General features: G+C 34.6%; 1 protein-coding gene across 6 annotated transcripts in view; it reads right to left on the bottom strand.

The window, feature by feature from the left end:
* Nucleotides 1-14,274, bottom strand: part of NIPBL (NIPBL cohesin loading factor) — a 158,749-nt gene that overhangs the window by 54,647 nt on the left and 89,828 nt on the right. For 4 of the 6 annotated variants that reach the window (XM_072921996.1, XM_072921997.1, XM_072921998.1 and 1 more), the window contains one exon: nucleotides 1,071-2,591. The exons of the other annotated variants lie outside the window; for them this stretch is intronic. In XM_072921996.1, the coding sequence (XP_072778097.1) occupies nucleotides 1,071-2,591 (1,521 nt within the window). The remainder of the gene's footprint in view (nucleotides 1-1,070; nucleotides 2,592-14,274) is intronic. 6 annotated transcript variants of the gene reach the window in all.

The following is a 14,274-nucleotide window of genomic DNA, read 5'->3' as shown; positions in this document are numbered from 1 at the left end:
TTCTTACCAGATTAGCTATATAAGAAAATGTTTTAATCTTGTATTCATTATACACCTGGAAATGGATTTATACATCATCCATCCAACTGCATACCGTTGTAAAACCTCTCCTCTGGCTTTTATTTGTCTATTTTAAGACATGACAACTCTATAAACATGATTATATAAGAAATTTCAATTCTTTAAATGTTAAATGTTAAAAAAAGGAAACCCAACCAGTTAGTAATATTGATTTCACAGTGTGAAATGTTCTACTTCAGTCTGAAACCAAAGAAGCCAAAATGAAAGCACCAAGAAGAAAAATTATCTTATTTTTAAAAAGTGGTAAATCTGCAAAAGAGACAATCAGTTAAATATCAAACCTACAAGCTATTCTAAATGATTTCCTGTCCATATTACTAATTTCAAAATGCCAGCTAATTGTTCAGCTTTCTTCTTTCTGCATACAATGGACACTAGAGACAATGATAGATGAATTCTCCTACAGACCAAATGTTTTTCTAAGTTACTGTCACAAAGTCTCAAGTATGGAACCTCCTCAACTGATTTGTATCTACAGCGTTAAAAGAGGTAGCTGAGACTTTGCAACCATGTTCTTACTGTCACCATGTCAAAACATGCTTCGGAAAAACCCATTTCACCTCAAATTAAATAGAAAAAGAATCTTAGGGCTTGCACACTTAGTATTTCCCATCATTCCAGCTACAATATATACAGTCGTGGCAGTCCTTTATACAGGCACATCTAAACCAGGTAAAATTATACACACAACAGTTAAATTTCACCAGATAAATTACCATATGAAACTAATATAGCTGAAGCACACCCTAAGACCACTTAAATGTTGCCAGATTAAGTACTTGTACTGAAGTAAATAAATAACTTCAGGTACATCTGTAGCAAGATTTACGTAATGACAAGTCCTTAGACTAGTTTCACTTTATTTCTGACCATATAAGCAAGCATATAACTCGCAAATGTTTGCATTTAATTTCTAACAGCAGAAGTAGAAAATCTACAATAACTCATGTGTAAAAGAAACAATGCAATTAATATTAAAACAATCTTACCTTTATTAGGTTTGGATGACTTGTTCTTGTTAGGTTTAAAACAAGAGCCCCTTGATTTATCTTCTCTGTCCTTAATAAATTTCTGCACATCATCCAAAGAAAGCTTTTGAAGGACAACTACAGGCTTAGCTCCTTTATTTAGATCTTCAACTAGCCCAATCTTCTCTACTTTGTCCTTATGTTCACCTCTAAATTCAGTTTTCCTTGACTCCTGAGTAACATTGCCATCTTTATCACGCTTGATTTTTGGAATGACAAAATGTTTCAATGCGCCAGATCTTCCCCCCAACAAATAACTGGGAAACTCTGCTTTATTGTCACCATGTGCTTTATTACTATCTACTTTACTCTTATTACCATCTGTCCTTCGTTCATCTTTGCTGTTTGGTGACTTAAAACCAGTTTTATCAAGTCTTGATTTGCTAGAATCCCCTTTACCTTCCTGTTTAATACGAGGGCTGTCAGGTCTTGATTTCTGATCCCCAGAAGAAAACCTTGAATCACCAGACTCATGCCTATATTTCCTTTCAAATTTCTCAGGTTTTGAACCATCAGATTTAATACCATGCTTAGAATCATGCTCATTTTTGTTTGAGGATCTCAAATATTCAGGCCTTCTAATCTTGGATGGATCTCCTCTGTATCTCTCTGACTCCCCCCTGTCCTCAGATCTTTGTTTAAGGCTATCATGGTCACGCCTTGGTGCATCAGAAACTGAGTGTCCATCAGGCCTCGGTTTTGTTGGATCAGGTCGACTTTCAGATTTCATCCTTGAAGGATCAGATTTCACATCTAGTTTGTGCCTAGATATTTCAATTTTCTTGTCTGACAAAGGTTTATTGGAATCTCTCCTATTATCATGTTTGTGTTTAGGTGTTTCAGGTCTTCCTTCACTCTTCTGTTTTGGTGTTTCAGGTCTGCCTTCACTCTTCTGTTTTGGCGTTTCTGGCCTTTGCCGTATTTCCTGTTTGCCATTATTTTGTTTTCCCTCATTTTGTTTCATCTCCATTTGCCTGCTCTCGTTTTGTTTCAGTTCTGCCTGTCTGTTCTCATTCTGTTTCATTTCCATTTGTCTGCTTTCATGTTTCACTTCTAACTGCTTGCTTTGATTGTATTTACTTTCTAACTGTCTGGTCTCATTTTGCTGGAATTCCATTTGTCTGTTTTCATTATCCTGGATATCTGTCTTTTGACTTTCAAAGTCTGACTTTTTCCTAAAAATTTCTGGATGATTTTCAGGTTTAAATTTAAGAACTCCAACAGTGTCTTCTTGGGGAACACACATAAACCCGTCATTATACTGCTTAATTTCTTCAGGTTTTTTGATGGTGTCCAAATCCTGAGTTACTGCTGCCTGAGAGTCTGCTCTTCCTGCTTGCTGCAGATCAATACTAACCATCAGTGCTGGCCGTGCCCCATTTCCTGCAGAACCTGTCTCCTGAGAAGCTGCTCTATTTCCTCCAGTAGCACCTCCAGCCTCTGGTGGTTTGTTTTCTTGTTTTCGCTTCTTTAGAGGCTTATCTGCAAGTTAAAAGAGAAAAAAAATCACAAATTATATATAAAAACTGATAAATGTTCAACAGAGAATGTCCATTCCCTTCCACTCCCACAATGAATCCTCCTCAGCATGGATGTGCAGATAAAACAAAACCCACCAAATTTAAAAGCAAGAATAGGACTTCCCTAACACTTTTCATGTATTCATACTATCATTCATTGTCTGTCTCCCACAAATGCCAGCTAATAATTAAAAAACCCTCCCTCAAAACATGAAATCAAAGTCCCTGTGTAATTCCCAAAAGAACCACCTCACAAGGCAGCTGCAATCTATAAGGACAAAAAACCCCACCTCATTTAAAAAACCTTCAAACTACTCAATTACATTTGAAGCAGAAGTCTGAAAAGTCAAAGTTAAGGTACAGCTCCACAACTAGTTTTTGAGGAATACTACTATAGAAGACACCTTATGCAGATCCAACCCATTTTATTACACTAAGTAAGTAAGAAAGGATCTGCAATCATTATGACAAATTTTCCCTACTTGGTTCAGTGGATCAGCTGGACTTCACATTTATTTTATTAGGAGAACACACAAACAATGAACAAAACTGATAAAGTAACTATTCCACCCCTCCATGCTTTCCTTTGAAACAAAGCAGTAAACCAAGGGTTGGAGTCTACCTTAACATATGCATATTAAGTGGGGGACCACTACACACTTAAAAACTTAAGTAATTTTCCCTTTGCAATCATAATGCTTTTTATAGATGAAACACGAAGTATAGAGATAATTTTCTGTCAAGAACCTGACTCTGCAATAAGCCTTTCAGTTTACACTAAAAAATCATTAGGAAAAGAATACAGAAAAATCAAGTCAATCACCTGTACTTTGGTAGAATTCATAGAAATGAGAAACATATTGAAGTATCCAAAAGAGTATATTCTACCCATATAAAACTACAACCAATTTATATTCCCATCACAGAACTCTAAACTAGAAAGAATTTCTGCCATGCAAACTAGACGCTCTACCTGCACTAAGGCTTATATTCTCATTTCTCAACTACCACTGCATAATTTGTCAAAGAAAAATTACTTTCTCTGTAATCAGGGAATATGATTTTAAGTCAAAGGAATAACTAAACATAGATCTATTGCTGAAATGCCTAGATCACAAATGCAAAGCAAGAAAAATACCATTCTTTGTGCCTAGGTTTGTGGTGCCTTATCACCAGATGCAATGAACGAGCTCTTCTACTCAGAGCAGGCAAATGAACAGTAAGGAGGATGCAATCAAGAAACAGGGAAATAAATATCAATGAAAAAACTCACACAGCCCCTCTGGAACTGTAAACCAGAATTACAATATATGAATTCTAATATCTTGTAAATTTTTAGAAGATTCTTATTTCGAAATACTTTGAAAGATCACCTCCAAAATTAAAATTAGGTCACAAAAACAAGCAATAACATGGTCAATTCCTGTGAACAGTCATTTTCCAATACCATTTTCATAATCAAATCTATTTGGATATCTTTAACTATCTAAAACTCAAAAATTTTGTACAAGATTTAATGGCTGGAAGACAGTAAAGGCAGATACAATAAACTCCATGCAGAAACGGATCAACTGCAAATAAAGAATTTTGCAAAGCTCAATAGAAGCCTGTAGGAATGAATGTCAACTTTATGATAGATATATGAGGCAAAATAGATTTTCCAAATCAAAGATGCAGCTTTTTAGCATGGAGATTTTTGCTTTTTCTGTGCTACAGCAACTGCTGGATTCATATGAGGACTTATATAGATGAATTTTCTTCACTATGGATTAGAACAAATATACATACATCTGCATACATAGTTACCTTACTTCTCAATTAGAACCCTTTACATCTTGAAATCTAAGTTCAGAAACTTGTACTCTTATGAAAAAGTTGGTCAGCCTTGTCATATTAGTCCAGAAATGCCATGCATACTGAAAAAATCCTAAAAGCTCTGATGGTGGATCTAACAGTAGTCGTTAAGACGTTACTGTTACTCATTATCTGCCCCATTTCTTTAACTGAAGTTATCATCTGTAGCAGAAGGGAACACACATTCATGTTTCCACAACTAGTCTAATGCATCACCATAGGGCAACAGTGAAGGTGGTTAGCATTAACCTACCAGGCTGAATGATTCAGTTTTAAGCAAGAAAATGCTTTCCTCTCTTATGCCTATTATAGAAGCAGATGGCCAAGAGCTATGATGCCTTAGACAGCTGTAGCTGGATCAACCAAAACTCACCTTTCAGAGCCCTCATGTTGAAGGCACCAAGAACAAACAACCAAAACAATTCAAGTTGGGCCAATTTTCTTGCTTGGACTTCTGTAAGTGACCAGGCTCAACATGGCGCTGCTCTTCATCATCCAAAATGTCAAATTATAAGTTGAGAACACAAGTAGATGATCACATCAGAACTTGTTACATATACTCCCTCTAAATAAATAGCTCTTCTGATGCACATTCTTCATTTCTCTTGACATTAGAATACTGATGTTTTAGTAACTTGACATCTTGCCTGAGAAGAAAGGGACACCTTCATAATTTTATTTTCTTAGATGGCAAGGTGATTGCAGACAGAGTTACAGATCACTCACAGACTTCTTCTTATTTCCAGTATATTTTGAAAGTAAGCCTCAAAACGAGACTCAATCATTACCACTTTGTCTCTATGAGAATTCTGGATTTAGGACAAAAAATCTGTCATGAGTATAAGAAAATATCCAGTTGAACTAGGGCAAAAAAGGTAGGATGAATACATAGTACCACTGCCTTCATAAAGTATAATGAAAAAACTCCATTGAATAAGTACAAAAACTTCTAAAGTTGACATGATAGCTACAAAAATTTCAAAGCTGAAACATACCACTGGGTTCTGAGGGCTTCTGAGGGCTTCATAAAATCTGGAACTCACTTTCAGCTATACAAGAATTAGATTCAGTGAGATGAGAAGAGAGTAGTAAACCTCTAAAAACAGACGTCTTCAGATCTTCTCTTTTACAGTTGAATATACGCAAGTTTGCATATAGCTGCTTCGTTAAGTCATGAGTCCCAAAATCAACAGATGAAGTTTTACAAAATCCATTGAAATATACTTCATATCCTTCAAGGCATCAGCATTCAGACTTCATTCCATAGACAGTAGTATTTTTTTGCAGGGGGAAATATTGGGATCTGGGACTTCACCAAAATATCAGACTAATGTCTTTGAAATCTTACAGACCTAGATCTGAAGTTTGTTGCAGTTCCAAATACATTGGCTCACAACCTCTTTAGTCCAATAATGTGTGATCAGGATGTTTTTGCTTCCATCTTTGTAACAGTTTTCATAGTAAAAGGAGTATGTACTAAGTTACAGAAGAACTTTCTGACTATATTAATGCTTGGATATACTATTCGTTGTTTTCAGATTCTTTTCAAAACACTTATTCACTTCTCCACCTTTCTGTGAGGTTGTAGATATACTCAATATATACCTACATTTTTTCTACTTCCTTTAACAAATTTATGGCTGTTCGGAGAACAGTTACTCTATATACGAATCCTTTTGACTTAGCAAATTAATAAAAATGTTCTCTTTACCTTGCACCATGCTCACTACAAGGCAGTACCTTGGAACTCAGAGCAAGATCATAAACTACACTATACTAAAAAAGTAGTAGAGCTGTTCTATCAAATGAAATGATTCACCATGGCACAAGAAACAAAATATTACTGAAACCACAAGCTTGACATGGGAAAAAAATTAGCTGGTTTTCCAAGTGGTAATCTCCCACCAATCCTCTTGTGAACAGTATTCCTGGAGAGGAGGTTATGGCCTTCACCTTTAGAAATATCTGCATATCAAAGTTATGAGTACTTTAAGATTTAGAATTTAATTAATTCATTACTGTGGAACATTAGTGCAAAGAACCACATTGCACTGAAATAACCACACACAGAATGAGATATATTTCTGCTGAAAATATTAAGCAATCATGATTTGAAGACCATTCATTCTGAAAACAGATATGCTTGGAAGCCAAGGAAGTATTAGAAGCAGCAGGTGGATGAGAAGAGCCATATTATAAATGTATCTCTATTCTTCAACTCACCCTGGCATCTTTCCAAAGCAACAGTCAAGATATCATTAGTACTGAAACCCTCCATGTTACTGCCTCCTTGTGAGCCTGATGAATGCCTTAAATCCCAGAATAAACTATTTAAACAACTGAGTACAAATGGATGATACTCAATTCTAGAACTGCTTGGTCTATCAAATTGAAAATGGGCCTTTCATAAGTATTTATGAAAAGGTAACAAGTCTAAATAATAACCATAAGCATGATTGCTAAGCTTCCTTTTAGCAGAATGGTAACACTTCCCTCTATTAATACTGTTTGGTATACTTATAAATAGACATAACAGATGAATTTTTGCTTCCCCATTTTACACCCTGCAAGGGACTCAGTGGAAGACTTCATATTCAAAATGGTTAAATGTAAATGTTTCTCTTCAAAGACACAAAAAAGATTGATCCTCTCATGTTGAATTCTAGATGAACCATTCAAATGATAATTGAAAGTATAAATTTTCTTTATGTAAAGGATAACCTTGAAGAGTTTTACATCTTTAAACCTTTAATTCTTCTAATCTCTCATATAAGAAATTATTGGAATATACTTTCACTCATTTGAAATAGCACTTATTTAATTACATCACAAATTAACAAATTTAACTCAAATACACTAGTCCCAAGAGGTTATTACATATTGTCAAACCTTCTATTTTTAACATCAGAGACAAGTCAGAGGCCAATTATAAGTTTATTTAAGCTAGCAATCAAGATCAGAAATTTTTGACAAATGACACAAAGCTAAATATTCAAATAACAAACATATGTCTACTGTCAACTGTTTCCTTTTCTTAGTTATTTTTCACAGATCTCTTTGAAGCTGTGTCCTGTCCCCCCAGTTAACAGTGCTCTGTAGACCACCACAATCTAATCTGTATACAAGGAATCTTTAAAATTACTTCAATGGTACCAACAGACGACCTATCTGTGGGGTTAGGACAAATACCCATTCTTTTCAGCTCCTTCATGTATGGACAGCCTATAAGAGTTTTCTCCCATCTGATTTCCCCTCAAAGTCTTATGCCAACTGAAAAAAAGAACTGAACAACCAAACAGAACCCTTCCTTTCAGCAGAAGAGATTTCCACACTACAAGCTCTTCCCCTTGAAGGAGATATTCAGCCCACACAGGGCAAAGATTTTATTCTCACTACTTCCTCCCTTACAGAAGAAATCAAGAATGTACAGTCATGAACCTCATATAGGAAGCTTTATAGAATGGCACATAATTCCAAAAATCTCTGAAGAGATCAGAAGACTTTCAGCTGCTGCAGTTCAAAGAAATGGACTTGCAAGACTCAGAACAGAAACACCTGCTACTCTTTAGTGACCTGTTGAAAGACTTCATCAAATTTCTCTTCACTGTCCAAAAAGGAAGCCCCATCAGAAGGATGTCTAAACTCACTCAATTTAAAACATAAAAAGGATACAGTGATCCCTGACATACCTTAAGGCAGTAAGGTGAAGCAGACTTTATCAAAATTAAGATTCTGAAGTTTTCATTGTTTTCTTAAATATAGCAATAACACAATTATCATAGTGTCTTAAGAATTTTTCTACTTAAGGATGTCTGGTTGCTCACTATTTCTGTCAATTATAGTAATACAAAGGAAATGCTACACCAGGAAATAACAAAAAAAATTGAACTGCAGAAAAATATAATCAAATATCTACATTTGTTTAGAGATTGGAAACTCTAACTTAAGCTCCTTGAATTTAATATTGCTTTCACAAACCATATGACTTTAGTTTTTCTATGAGATAGATTTTTCAGCATAAACACTAGCTTTTATCCATGTGATTTTGTAAACTCAAAATATCTTAGCAAAACCTGAAGTGCACTTAGTTTGAAATACCCAGTGCAGCATCTAATTCCACAAGAAAAATGCAACACACCAACATCAGAAGGAAAACTTTTAAGTATCACAGCTAACACATCCAATTAGATTTTAATTCATTTGTATGGACAGAAAACTCTAGAAATAAGTAATGAGTTTCCTTTCTCCCTTCCAACTGTTGATTTTGTTCTGCCTTGTACCCAAAAATATCATCAATTAACAAGATTAACATTTATATTCCATGACATTGAAAAAGAAAATTGTGTCTTCTTAGGTTGATGTCAGCATGAACTTAGTGACTGTGAACTACAGAAATGCTGAGCTTAAGCTCTTATTAGGGTTTATTAACTACTTGTGACATTTCTTTATCAAGATTTAAATCCATTATAGAGAAATTTCCATCCCAGAATGTAAGTCATTATCAGGTTAATGGTATCAAAAATCCTCTCATCCAACAGGTACAATCTAGGGTATACATCACATGCAATTATACTGAATTTTCTAGTCTTAGTTTACAGTGTAGGCTGAAACAAAGAAGGTTTCTTGCTAAACTGCTATAGTTTAGTTATGCTATGTAAAGCACAACCTGGTATAAAAAGGGGAATTTTGATTTCATTTTACATCTGAGCACAAATAAAAATGCTGTTGAATTATATGATCCTACCTTTTTTAAAAAAAAATGAGTTGTAAAGTATTTTAATTTCTTATAAAAACTGTAAAAGGAAGTAACTTTTCACAGATAAGTGTAAACATTGCAACATTTCATTGCAATGCCTCTAATATAACAGGAATTTCTTCCCCTTACCTTTCTTAAAACATGTCTGAACACACACAAACACAAAATTGGTCTTTTATAGGACCTGGAGGCTGCAAAGCTGTGTTTTCTTGGAAGAGCTATATAAGGTGCCAGTTTCATCCATTACATCACACTACAAAATGCAGACCTAATGAAAGCTTGTATACACGAAACACATGACATCTAAGTCCCACATTCTACTATACAGACACTCATTTATCTGTCACACTCTATGTCTTCACCTTCTAGTATTAATAACTGCAATCTGCAAGATTACTATACAAATTACTACTTGTAGCTCCATTTTTAAGGAAATAACTACAATATATTTTTGGCAATGAATGCTAATATACTGATTATAATTATACATTCTGTCACTACGTAAAATTAGACATAAACTATCCATTCTTAATAGTATTCATCTATTAGTTTCCTCTTTAGGGAATTTTTTGGGGGAGATGGGTAATGGGGATAAAGGGAGGGGAGCTGGGTAAGAACTTAAAAGGTAAGAGAAAAAGGTTACTTACCTATGACTGTAGTTTTGAGAGTTTTGCTCCGGCAGATTCACACTCTTGGGATGTGTGTCTCTGCTGCTAAGGGCTTGGAACGAACCAAAAAAAGAAAGGCCCACAGCAGGCATCCACATGCCCCCTAACTGATCCAATTATTGGAAATAAAATTATTACAGCTTCACTTCTTCCTAATTCAAAGAATCCACAGTAAGATTCCAAAGAAGCGGGTAAAATGGAACCTCATGGGTAAAATATATAGGAAAAAACACACATATACAAGTTGATTTGTTTCATTAAAATTTTTTTTCTACTTCTTTTAAGTTTGAAAAAATATTAGCCTCCTAATGAAATGGTTAATGATTTAATTACTCTTCTCACAAATGCCAGAAAACAGAGCCTTTTACAAGCAGAACTCCTCAATCTGTTAAGAGAGCTGTATTATACAAAAGTATCTTTGAAGAAGCCTAAAACCTAAGTACACAGTTCTGTGTATGGAAGAGCTCAGATTAAAAAGTAGCAAATCAGAATAAAATATCAATTTGCAAAAGAGTATCTGAAAGAGATGGGTTACTTTCTGGGATTTCATGTAATTTTCCAGGTTATCTTCCTTTTTTTGTGTTGCTAAAAGACTCTAAGCTCCTTTTAGCATTAGTATGTTAAACACTTTTGTTTCACAGTATTTGGAGGTTTTAGAAAAGCATTAAAGATCTTGATGTATAAACTTTGTATCTACAAGTTAATTCTGTCTCTAAAGGTCTAAATCTTGAAAAAGAAGAAGAACTTAATGTAATATTCTAAGAAAGGTTTAGTCTAAAAGTGATGGACTAACTTTGGACTTCTTAATTACATACAAATTAAGTAACTTGCACTTGAACAGCAGCAAAGCACAAGTTAATGCAAAGAACTTAGGTTACAAAAATGAAATTTCTCCCTCAACATTACCATCTCCCAAAAGGAAAAAAAGATGCCTTAGAACAACAGAAATTCCTAGGATAATTTCTAAAACTTAATAGGATTTCCTGTAGTTTCTTGGAGTTGTCAACTTCAGAATGTGAACAAAGCACAATTTTAGTTAAGGGAACAAAACTGGTTCAGAATATAGACGTCTACTTGTTCTAAAAGCCTTCAACTGCTCCAAGTAGTAAAGGAAGTTTGTCTACTGGCCGTAGTTAGAAGAGAATAAAGTGTGAATTAAGTTTCACTACCTTTCTGAAGAAATTATATCATCAAAATACCACAATGTAATCAGAGCAGAGGATGGTTTACCTGTCTTGTCAATCATTGCGGAAAAAGTCAATCCACTTTTAAAATTCCTTTTGAATCACTTTTTTCCAACTCAGATAATCTGAGTCTTGATAATAAATAATAGCTAGATCTATCTGTAATACTACACATTCTTTCAAAAGAGAAGATATGATCTAGTTTTGATCAACATCTTTATTTGATGAGGGTAGAGAGGCAATTGTGAGGGGACCTGAGTTATGTTATGTTCCATGGACTATTTAGCAATACTGAAGCTGTTAAATGTAAGACATGTATTAGAATGTAACTTTTGGTGCCAAATGCCTAGATCTTCAAAATCTCCTTTCACTAACAAATACAGAAAAATTACTTAACAGAGAGGATAAAGCAGAAAGGAGAGATGAATTCCTTTCTTGAGGATAAAGTACAAAGAGGAGATTAACTCCTGCCCTTCCACACAGAAGACAAGATGAAACCAACTTGTTAAACTTTGCACCTCTCTATCACAATCTGTGAAGAGGATATACTCTCAATCCAAGAACCAAGAAGCCCAAAATGATAGAATTATAAAAACACAGCTATAAAAAGTACTTGGATATGAGGAAGGAAATCTATATTATAAAATAACTCCTTATGCATATCTGACACACAGTAGCTCAAATTTGTCAGATTTTGAATTAGTGATTTTTGCACTAAAGATTCCTTTTTCATAAAGCAAATAAAGCAAAAGCATGAAAATCAGATTTCAGAAAGAGAAGCTGCTTTACAGAGAAGAAGACACTTCTGCAAAATCCTGTGTTCCTCTTCTGAAACACAGACTGCTTCCCATTTTAAGAGACTTTGTTTGGTGGAAGCTAAATATTTTAATAGTTTTATTAGGAACAGTGATTTGTTACAGAAAGTAATATAATTACCACAAGGCACCAATCCCCATTTACCACAGTACCAAACATAATAAAAGGACCTCAGCATTAAAAAAAAACAAACAAACAAAAAAAAAACCCCAAAAAAACCCACAACAACAACAACAAAATACCCAGACCTCACCATTGCCTTAGTCAAGGTGTCTAATTTTTAGTAAGAATGTCCCCCCAAAATCTCTGCTGCTTCTCTGAAATAAACTCCTCCACACTACTGGTTATTAGCCTCAGAAGAACATGTCCTCCAACCAAACCCCTACTATTAAAAAGAAAGCATTTGAAAATTTGTGTTGGGAGTATAGAACTATGGAAATGTCATATATAAAATAAAGGACAGAAAAGACCACTAATCTACTATCAGAACTTTTCAGTACCACTTTACTGAAAGTACTTTATGGAAACCAGTGTAAGTATACACAGAAAAGACAGTATGGCTGTAATATGCATTCCCATGCCTCTGTTACAAAAGCAGCTAAGACACTTTCATGCACATTTTAGCATGTGCTAACATTTTGAGTAAGTTATCTAAAGGTATGCTTGCTATTCTAAAGCATCAGCTGGCTTTATGTACTCCCACTCTAATTAGACCGAGCACTTGCTACACCCACACTCTCTTCTTGACATAATGTGATTCCTGACATAATGTGAACATTTACAAAAAGGCACAAATGACAGGATTTTGTAAAAATACACTATGTTGCTTTGCAGAAACACATTACATATTTAGAAATTATTTAATGTATGTCTAACAGACATATTCCTATAGGAACAATAGAGGATACTTTCTCTTGCAGCCCCACAAAACCAAACAGCTCTAACTAGAACAATCCCAGAGCGTATCGGATTCTAGACATAGCATAAATTTAGAAGCAATGGCAAAAGTATTACCCAAAAAGTAAGAACTATATTTCTCCAAGGTAACATCTTCAAGAAATCTGTTATAAGACTGCTAAAAATCTTTCTACTAAATACTATGCACTTATGGCTGAAACCTCAAGAACCAGCGTGAAAAATTGAAAAGCGCTGCTGTCTATCATAGAGGCAACTTAGCACAAGTGAATAAACAGTGGTCATTTGTCCCAGTATAGGGCAGCAACTCTTGTACCTGATTTATAGCAATTATAGGAACTCAGGGAGATCTGAGACCTACCAGAGCATGCAGGTAAGGGGAACCGTAAGGTCAGAATCTGTATTTGGGAAGATGGACATTGACCAGTGATGAATAGGAAAGGTCACAGTCTCTATAAAAATCACTCCTTTCCCCAAAAGAAACAAATCAAGGCTCTGATTTGATTATGATGATTATCATAAACAAACTTTACAACTAATGGTCAACATTTCCTGAAAGCCAAAACAAAACAGAAAATGTGTTTTCATTCTTGATCAAAGTGTTTGAAACCTGTTGTGCATTTGTCAGCTGCTCCTCAGGCAAAACATGGTAGAAAAGCTATTTCAAGTGTGTGGACATAAATGTAGCTTTTGAAATAACAGGCCACAAACCACAAGCTCTCCAACAATAAATTTAAAATTAATGGAAGGGATTTAAGCAAATAAACAAATTCTCCACCTCATTAAATTAAAATTAAATACAGTAGAGATGAGTAGCGATCTCTTTTGAGGTGAGCACACATTTTCTCCTTATATTCATAAATAGCTTTTCCTAAAAAGATTTGATTTAGTTACCAAATAAGAAACATCTTAGAAGTTAAACCTTTTAGTATTGCAACCATGTGTACAAACACACACACACACATACACACACACACAACGCTCTCCTCCCTTCACCTTTCAGGCATCACTAAAAATAGTGAAAAACCACTTTGAATAGGAAGAAAATTTGCACCCTTCCTACTGGTTAAAGACCCAAACTGTGTGTAAATTCATTCCATGCAAGTATGTCAACATGGACCATTTTCACCTATGAACTTCCAAAATCAGAATTTTCACCATTTTCCATTCTGCAAGACGTTTCTTGAGAGTATCTAATAAATTAGGATTATGGTACAAAACTTTTTTTTTTCTCAGAAGTTAAACATGGTGCAGAGGAAGATTCTGAAAAATACTTATGGTAAATTATTACTATCTAATTCATTAAATACATCTGAAACTGAAGACGTTCAAACCAGTTTACAACAGAAAAAGAAACAGTAATTTAAAAAAAAAAAAAGATAGATTAAATTAAATCCATTAAGACAACAAGTGCACCTACCAAAGTGAAGATAAAACATTTCAGAGGCCCAC

This window comes from Taeniopygia guttata, chromosome Z (assembly GCF_048771995.1).
Source record: "Taeniopygia guttata chromosome Z, bTaeGut7.mat, whole genome shotgun sequence".
Classification (NCBI taxonomy): domain Eukaryota; kingdom Metazoa; phylum Chordata; class Aves; order Passeriformes; family Estrildidae; genus Taeniopygia; species Taeniopygia guttata.
Note: the sequence above shows the minus strand (reverse complement) of the source record. Positions and strands in the feature narration are given on the sequence as shown.